Here is a 9701-nt window from a genome sequence, read left to right as displayed (position 1 = left end):
ACCCTAGTAACAGTACACCACAAAGTTCATATCAGAATTTTTCTGTAGAAAACACAGAAAGATCGCTACACAATAGTCAGAATCTACTCTATGAAATTTAGCAGGGGTTCTTGTTGCAGCTCCACGACGGCGGTGCACCGTGCTGGTGTACACTCGTAGTACGGAGACACGCTGTTGGGAAATCCCAAGAGGAAGGTGTGAAGAGCACAGCAGCAAGTTTTCCCTCATTACGAAACCAAGGTTTAATCGACCAGTAGGAGAAAGGCGTGACTTCTGAAGGTGTTGTTGGCTGACTAGTGGCAGGACACACTACCGGCGTCAGCAACAACGTGGAACCTGCACACAACGCAACCCAAATACTTTGCCCCCACCTTACAGTGAGGTTGTCAATCTCACCGGTTTGGCTGAACACAAATGATTAGACGTATCGAATGGAAGGAGATGTTTGCAGAAAGTAAACAGAACATGATTGCAGTTAAATTTATCAGTAAAAGAAATAGGACCTGGGTCCATAGTTCACTAGAGGTGTCTCTCCATAAAGAAATAGCATGTTGGGTAAACAAATTAAAGCTGAGCAACTGACTGAATATCGATCGATACATGACAAGATGATTACTATGATAATTTGGTATTGGGCATTACAACATAATACATAGACCGTAATCCAATTGCGTTTATGACGAATAATCCATCTTCAGGTTAGCGTCTGTACCCCTTCCAGTATAAAGTTGCAAGCAACAGACTATCGCATTAAGCAATGTGTGTAAAGTAGACAATAGAGTTACACTCGGATAAAACATTGTTGGGTTATCCCTAGTAGCAACAACACATCTACAACCTTAGAAGTTATAAATCACTCTCTCAGGAAACTAGAGGCATGAACCTACTATCGAGCATAAATACCCCCGCTTGCAGTCACAAGTATCCACTTGGCCAAAGTTTCTACTAGCAATGGAGAGCATGCAAGATCACAAATAACATATAACATGAATATATAATCAATATTAACATAGTATTCAACATTCATCGGATCCCAGCAAACCAAACATCGAGGATTACATAAAGATGATCTTGATCATGTAGGGCAGCTCACAAGATCGATACATGAAGCACAAGGTGGAGAAGACAACCATCTAGCTACTGCTATGGACCCATAGTCCAGGGATGAACTACTCACACATCACTTCGTAGGCGGGCACGGCGATGTAGATGCCTCCGGCGATGATTTCTCCCTTCGGCAGGGTGCCGGGAAGAGCTTCAGAACCCCCTGAGATGGATTCAGCGATGGCGGCCGCGACGGAACTTTTCGTGGATGGAGGCTCAGATATCCAGGGTTTTCCCGAGAAGATGTATAAATAGGCGGAGGATTGATGTCGGTGGGGCGCCTGTGGGCCCCACACCTACCCTAGGCGCGGGCCAGCCCTAGGCCACGCCTAGGGGTGGTGTGGGCGTCCTGGTGCGGCTCTTCGTCCCCCCTCCGAACTTTGTCTTAGTTTCGATAAAATATTGACTTTGGCTTTTGTTTCGTCCAATTCTGAGAATATTTCCTGTACAACTTTTCTGAAATACAAAAATAGCAGAAAACAGGGAAATGACACTGTGGCATCTTGTTAATAGGTTAGTGCCGGAAAACATGTAAAAGTGCAACGAAGTGTAAACAAGACACATATGAATTGGTGTAAAAAAAGCATGGAGCATCAAAAATTATAGATACGTTTGAGACGTATCACCCCGCGCGGGCTGCAGGGCCCCAAAATGGCGTCGGTGAGCATCTTCACCACGTCCCTCATCGTTGGCCGCACGGTTGGCAACTTGACTATGCAGAGCATCGTGATCCTGAGCACCTTTAACATGTCCTCCTTCACCTTGTTTGACGGCGCCACAACACGCGGGTCTACGATGCCGTCCAGGCTCTCTGTGGTGAGCTTGCTCGACAGCTAGTACACGATATCCTTGCCCTCGTCGAAGCGCGTGTCAATTGGGCTCCGGCTGGTGACCAGCTCCAGCAGCACGATGCCGAAGTTGTACACGTCTGTCTTCTCCGTCACTTTGAGAGAGTAGCCCATCTCTGTAAACAATGACACGGTCAATAATGTCTGTGGTGAATTAGCGATAACTTGTCATTAGCCAATCTGAAAGTGAACTCACTGGGAGCGAGGTAGCCGTGGGTTCAAACCAAGCTCATCTTTGCTTTCATTAGCTCCATTAGCATGTCGCCATTCAAAGCATTGTACGAGCATGAACCAACTGTTGGTGCAGTCAGTCAACACTACAACAGAATGAAGTTGAAAGCCTTGTCGTATTTGCTTGGGAATTTTTCACGCAGCAGGTAGCACCGTGGTGGTGTGCGCGCACCACCATGGTTCGATGTGTGAGGTGACGCAGTGCAAGAGTGTTTATGCAACTGAGCGTCTGGAACCTGCGTGCAGCTGTCGGTGAGAGAGAGACTACAAAAGCAGAGCAATGTAACCGAATCAGGTGTGACTGAAATGAGAAGAAATTGAGGATGTCTCTCCCTCTGCAATTCTCTTTCTTCTTCCTCACGGAAATCATCCGATCTTCCTAGATAACCATCAAACTACCAAGGAGTGGTACAATACTTTACAAAATACCTTAAAATATATAACCCTAGTAATAGTACGTCACAAAGTTCATCAGAATTTTGCTGCAAAAACACAGAGAGACCGCTACACAAGAGTCAGAATTTCCTCTATGAATTTCAGCAGGGGTTCTTGCTGCAGCTCCGCGACGGCGGCTGCCCGCGCGGGCTGCAGGGCCCGGAAATTGCGTCGGTGAGCATCTTCACCACGTCTCTCATCGTTGGCCGCACGGTTGGCAGCTTGACCGTGCAGAGCATCGCAATCCTGAGCACCCTTAACATGTCCTCCTTCCCCTTGTCCGACGGCGCCGCGACGCGTGGGTCTAGCACGCCGTCCAGGCTCTCGGTGGCGAGCTTGCTCGACAGCCAGTAGACGATGTCCTTTCCCTCGCCGAAGCGCGCGTCGATTGGGCTCCGGCCGGTGACCAGCTCCAGCAGCACGACGCCAAAGCTGTACACGTCTGTCTTCTCCGTCACCTTGAGAGAGTAGCCCAGCTCTGTACACAATGACACGGTCAATAATGTCTGGTGAATTGGCGATAACTTGTCATTAGCCAGTCTGAATGTGAACTTACCCGGAGCGAGGTAGCCGTGGGTTCCGGCAAAGCAGCTGAACTCGTCGGAGTTCTCGGCGGCGACCCTCGCGATGCCGAAGTCGGCAATCTTGGCCTCGTAGTCCTCGTCGAGCAGAATGTTGGTGGACTTGATGTCACGGTGGATGACCGCCGGCGTGCAGTCGTGGTGGAGGTACATGAGCCCCTTTGCGGCGCCGAGCGCGATCCTGCGCCGCCGCGGCCAGTCCAGCTCGGGCGCGCCGCCCTTGACCTCCCGGCGTAGCGCCTGGTACAGGTTGCCCCGCGGCATGTACTCGTAGACGATGAAGTTGAGGTCGCCGCGCGACAGGCAGGCGTGGAGCTTGAGGATGTTCCGGTGCCGGACGGTGCCGAGGATGGACATCTCCGCGGCCATCACCCGCGCAGCGTTGCCCTTCCACAGCCGCTTCACGGCCACCGTGCCGCCGCCGTCCTTGAGCTGCAGCCGGTACACGCGCCCCGTGCCGCCCGACCCGACCAGGTTCTCCTCCCCGACGCCGCATATCTCGTCCGCGTCCAGTTCCGGCGGCTGAAACGATTCCAGTTTCCACTGCTCGCATCCGCCGTCGCCACGCTCCAGGTCCCTCTTCCTGTGCTCCTCCAGCTTGAAGCTTCTGTAGCTCACGAACAGTATGCCAACCACGAGCAGCAGCATCGCCGATACAAGAACCGGCAGGAGGGCACGCGATCTCCTGATGAGGCCGCCCTTGTGGCCGCCATCCGCATTGCACGCGCCGAGCTCGGAGTCGGTATGGCCATCGACGCAGAGACCAGGGTTCCCGGAGAACGCCTCGTCGCCGGCGATCACGAGCAGCCCCGGCGGTACGCTACCTGTAAGCCGGTTCGCCGAGAAGTCCACCGAGCTCAGCTTCAGGGCCTGAAGCTGCGTTGGAATCATACCGCTGATGGCATTGTGCGACATGTGGAGCGAGTTGAGCGACGACAGCAACGACAGCTCCACGGGGATTGGCCCGGTGAGTTGGTTCCGGGAGACGTCGATCTCGACGAGCCTGGCGCAGGCGCCGATCTCGGCGGGCAACGCGCCACCCAGCGCATTGTCTTCAAGATGCAGCGCCGTCAGTTGTGCCAAGTTTCCAATCTCCGACGGAATTGTGCCGGTGAACGAGTTGTTGGACAGGTAGAGCTTCTGGAGCTGCCCGAGCCTGCCGGTTTCCACGGGAATTGTGCCTCTGAGTCTGTTGTTCTGCACCCACAGCTGGTTCAGACTCTGCGCCTCGCCGATCAGCGGCGATATGGTCCCAGTGAACCCGTTGTCGGATACGTCGATGATCGTCACGGCGGGGAGCCCCCACAGCCTCTCCGGTATGCTGCCGGTGAACAGGTTTTTGTTGATCCGGAACCTTTGCAGTGTTTTGCACGCCGTGTACTCCTCCGGGAGCTCGCCGGTGAAGCCGTTCTGGAGGGCGAGAAGGAACTGGAGGCTGTTGCCGTGGCAGAGGTACCTCGGGAACGGACCGGTGAAGCCGTTCTCGGAGATGTCCAGGCTCTGGAGCGACGAGAACCGGCCGAAGTCCGCCGGGAACTCGCCGGAGAAACGGTTCTCGTAGACGGACAAGCTCGTCAGTGACGTGAGCTCGCCCCATTCTGCCGGGATAGGCCCGGACAGGTTGTTGCTGTAGATCTGGATCACCTCCAAGTTCTTGAGCTCGGCGAGCGGCGCTGGGATTACGCCGCTGAGCTGATTACGGGAGACGTCGAACTCCCGCAGCCTCGCGAGCTTGCCGAGCTCCGGCGGCAGCTCGCCTGTGAGGCTGTTCTTGTACAGCTCGATCTTCCACACATTCTTGAGGTTGCCGATGCTTCCCGGGATCTCCCCGCCGAGATTGTTGATTGATAAATCCAGCGTCTCCAGCAGGGTCAGCTCGAAGATGGAATCGGGTATCGTCCCTCTCAAGTTGCACCCTGACAAGTACAGATACGTCAAGTTCTTGAGGTTTCCGATGCTCGGAGGCATCTCCCCCTGATCGAACTTGTGCATGCCGATGCTGAGGTAAACCATGCCGATCAGGTCACCCACCCACGCCGGAAACGGCCCCGAAAAACCATTGTTGGCGACGTCGAGGCTCTCTAGGACCGTCAGCGCCGAAAGATTCGGAAGCTCTCCGGTCAGGTAGTTCCATGACAGGTTCAGGAGCCGAAGCTGGGTGCAGTTGTTCAGTTGAGGAGGTACAGTTCCTGACAATGAATTGGAGTCGAGCACGAGCCGCTCCAGGCCGCGGAGCGCGGAGATGGACGGCGAGATACTGCCGGAGAGGTTCATGCTCGACAGAGCGATCTCGGTGACCGTGCTTCCCTCGCACTGGACGCCGAGGAAGTAGCACGCCGAGGTGTCGTTTGTCCATGTCTGAAGATGGTTCAGAGGGTCAGTTAAGCTGGCCTTGAACTGGAGAAGTGCCTCTGTTTGAGGATCAGTTTGGCAGCTTGAGCTCACGGACAGGGAGAGGAGTATGGTGAGATGGAGGCAGAATAGGATGTGTATTCTCATTGCAAGGATTGTTGGTAAATCTGCGAAATCTTGATTACATGGGTATGTAGTATTGACCCCGGAGTTTTGCTTTAGCTGGCCTGAAAGATCACAGAAGATGAAACTTGTTAGTTAACAGAGTGACTTGGCTGTAAGGCGACATTTATGAAGATATGTGTGTGCTTCTGTTCTGGCCACACTTAGATCTGGGCATGATTCTGATCTACAAATATAATCGTTATGAGCCTTATAGTTAGGACACACGCAGTTATTTTGCAGACTGATTCCTCAATGTATGTTAATGTTTGCACTGATGCATGCACCAGGTATGTTCTGTTTGTTAGGTATAATCATACCTGATGCCCCCATTGACCTAAAATCTACAAGGATTCATAGAAAGTCCTTTATTTTTTGGTCTCATACAAGATCACAAGAAAATGTCGGCCTCAAACAGTGCGTCAGTGGCCTGAACTTTGTATAATTGGTATGTGATTTGGACAGCCAAAGTTGCTTCGATCTGTTATAACTACATGTTCCAAAGATGATGACGCGGCAGCTACCACCTTCCACTCCCTCCAATGTTTCCCTCTCACCTCGCCAGGACCAAACATGCACAAGATTGTCACCATGCCACAACAAAAAGTTTCGCCATTAAATTAGTCAGGTAAGATGGCACAAAGGCCAGGGCACTTGCTCAAATCTAATGATCAGATGATAGAATCACACACTTGGAATTAAAAGATGGTCAAGGCAATTTTAGTGGGGATAATGCTTTGCCACTTGCTATTTTAGTGTGCCATTTGTGTCTATCATGACACATGGGCTAAAAACTTGGTTCTTGGATGGATGACAAGTGCAATCAAAAAACGACACGATACGATTGACTAGTGGAGAGGAGCATATTGGAAAAAATTAATTTAATCCACTTTTAATTTATAAAAAGGTTATTTTATAAGAAATAGAATAATTTGACCCAATTCATTTTGTCTCAAATTAGGACCATGGATACCAATGCTAGTGCTCTTGGATTCATTCCAAAATCCATACTGGATTGCACGATTCTTCAAACTACTTTGTTGGATTGCATGAGCACTTGTCAAAACTTGACAAGTGTGCCACTTTTGGTGCTATGGAAATGGGGGTTTTTTCTCAGCAAAGGCATTTTTATTAAACTCAAAAGTTCGATCAAGTCAGTACGAGCAAATATATATGCAAGGGTTTTAAGCACCATATTCTATCGTGCATCAGCTAGTTTGTTGTTTGTTCTTTTGACTCATCAAAATCAAGTGAATATTCAATTGTCATTATGCATAGAAGAAGATTATGCATATACAAAAATCATATCCGATCCATATACACTAGCAAACTATGGGTGGTGATTTTTAAGCAATTGGCAACAATTTTCACTTAACATCTCATACAGACAAACTAAGTAAAAGGTAGTAGAATCTTTTTTGAAGAGAACATATTCATTTGAAGTAGATTTTGTATGTGGTATTTGGCACTTAGATGGTTGTAATCATGTACTTATTCAAAATCATAAATAAAATCACACTTCTATATTTGTTGTGTTATTATAAATAATAGATTGGACTGCATATCCTCCATTGTTCTTGCCTATTGGTGTTTTGAATTAGAAACCATGGAAAAGGATTTTTATATATTATTCATGTTCTTAAAAATATTGATGCCAAATGGAACAGAAAAATGGAGTTTTAAAGTCCATGGTTGTAGCTAGACATGAATTAATCCGCTGGTCTTATGGGGCCCTAATCATGTGAAAGCATCATGGGTGTATGGGTTCGTCGCGGGCGAAAAACATGTTTGAAGTGGTCAGATCAGTTTGAATGAAACAATGGGTTCATTCCAAAAAACTGTTAGTTATAATATCTATTATAGTGACTTCTTTCCCTTTCAGGTGAAAAATGGAACATAGAAAAACCTCGACAAGCCAGCATATATACCATTAAAACATACTACTCTACAAGAAGTGAGTACTTAGAACAAGTAGAATGGCCTAATCTGCTACTCTATTCCTCTTCGAAACTACTTGAAATGGTTCACATGGAGAAAGGTTAACATGGAAGTTCTTAAATTGTGTAAGCAGCAAAAAGGGTCCACTCAGATAAGCAGCTACAAGTGAAATGAAACGCATCAATTTATCCCGAACCAACTCTATGGCACCTAGAAGAATGCAAATCCAAGAAGCAAAACATAGAGCAGCAGAGCATAGCTCAATTCCATACCTCTCCGCAGCTCCTCCTCAACTCAATCCCACTCTGCTCGCACGTACTGCTGAACTGAACTCACTCTTCTTCTCTTTACTTCCTCTTCTTCCTGGTATTCTCATGAAATAGAAAGCATACAGGCGAAGCACGGCAATCAGAAGAGAAGTTTGGAGGAGAGGGAGTTGAAGGAGCTTTGCTATTTCAAGTGGCTGCCAGGAGTTGTGTTAGTTTTGGCCTTTTTTGTGGGATGCGTTTTCGGCAATGATGCAGATGAGATGTGCTGCGTAGAGACATAAATACAGAAATGTAGAGGTCTGCATCTGGGCACAACATATCATACCAGGAAAGAGCAATATTTTGAGATGAGTGGCCGGTGATGAGTGGGACGGAAGGGGAAGAGAGGGGAAAGGTTGTTGCTTGCGGGAGTGCCGTTTGAACTGTGGCATGCTGTGCTGGCCCTCTTGCCTCCTTCCGTTGGCTGAGGGTGATGAACCCAGTAGTCTCTGTCGCTCACGGGAGACCGCGCGCACCTGGATCGTGTCTTTCTTTTAGGGGAAATCCAAAAAATATGGAGGGGAATCAAGATTCAAAAATTCGCCTCCTCGTAAAAATAAGCATATTTCATCTATAATTCAAACAAACATGCAAGCCGTTTCGGAAATAGGACCTCGAAAGGGTAGAAGTTGAATTTGTGCATTTGCATAGCATGCATCTCTAAAATAAGGAAAATTTTGAACTTAATTTTTGAAAATTTTCGAAAGGGTAAAAGTTGAATTTGTGCATTTGCATAGCATTCACTGAAGTGGCCCCCAATGGGATTCCAACCACGCTCGTTGAATTTGTCAAAGGGTACGCAACACAACTCGGGTGCCTCCTCCGGAGCATGGTCTCGATCAACACCGAGAACCTTAGGCATCCTGATCGAGCAAATTTGCGCTCCCTCCTCTTCACGAAGTTGCACGAATGATAAACGTCTCAGACGGAATAAAGTGCACAATGCCGCCCAGACGAAGATGAGCACCACCTCTGTAGTTGCAGACACCGAAGAAAATGATTCTGAAAGGTGATAGCTATGAGAAGATCAAGGAGACAAATACTTCGATCACCGAAGCTGTCTACCGGGATTATAAGATCAAGTGCGAGAGCGACTCAATCACGGATTCTATTTAATGAGGGAAGGACATGCGGGATATGAACTTAGGCACCCACAAACTCGGTCCAGGCGGTTACGTAGTGGCGCAACCGAAATGGGACAAGCCGGACGCGTAGCGTGCCAGGAACGGCCTACCTCCCCTCTTCGCAAAATACAAAGATAAGCAAACCAGGAACTATCTCAGAGCCCGGTATGGTTTGGATCCGGTAACAAAGGAGCACCACCAATAAGGCGGCGAAGGACCTTGAACGTGTCCTAGTAAGGAATACACCCGCTTAATTAGCTCCTTATGGTTGCATTCTAATTAATGAATCCAAATTTCTAAATGGTTCATGCTCCTTCCGCAGGATGCTGAAAGCAATAGAGGCACGGGTTCCACGAGTCCCTCGTGTGCCCATTGGGACAACCCTTTAAATAGGGCGTTGAACATAGTGAAGAACAAGAATCCGTTGACTAAGCCGATGGTGGTAGGTCGTGTGCCCGACGAAGGCTTGTCCATGAAGTGGTCGTAGTACTATAAGTCTGGGAGAAAGGAGAAAAAGACCAGCTTCGATGACCAAGAGTTAGAGAACTCAAGGCACAAGTGGCGCAGATCCCGATTATGGTCGAAGAGCGAGTGCGAAAGCAAGTGGAGAGCTTGAAG

General features: G+C 48.9%; 1 protein-coding gene across 1 annotated transcript; it reads right to left on the bottom strand.

Annotated features, from left to right (window-relative positions):
* Positions 1–2653: 2653 nt before the first annotated feature.
* LOC124703507 (receptor protein-tyrosine kinase CEPR2-like) lies at positions 2654–8286 on the bottom strand. Its single transcript, XM_047235714.1, has 3 exons — positions 7924–8286; positions 3175–5778; positions 2654–3096 (listed from the first exon to the last, which is right to left on the bottom strand). Exons 2-3 carry the CDS (start codon positions 5696–5698, stop codon positions 2720–2722), a joined length of 2901 nt encoding a protein of 966 aa, XP_047091670.1. The 5' UTR covers positions 5699–5778; positions 7924–8286; the 3' UTR covers positions 2654–2719.
* Between the last annotated feature and the right edge of the window lie 1415 nt (positions 8287–9701).

Source organism: Lolium rigidum, chromosome 3 (assembly GCF_022539505.1).
Source record: "Lolium rigidum isolate FL_2022 chromosome 3, APGP_CSIRO_Lrig_0.1, whole genome shotgun sequence".
Classification (NCBI taxonomy): Eukaryota; Viridiplantae; Streptophyta; class Magnoliopsida; order Poales; family Poaceae; genus Lolium; species Lolium rigidum.
Note: the sequence above shows the minus strand (reverse complement) of the source record. Positions and strands in the feature narration are given on the sequence as shown.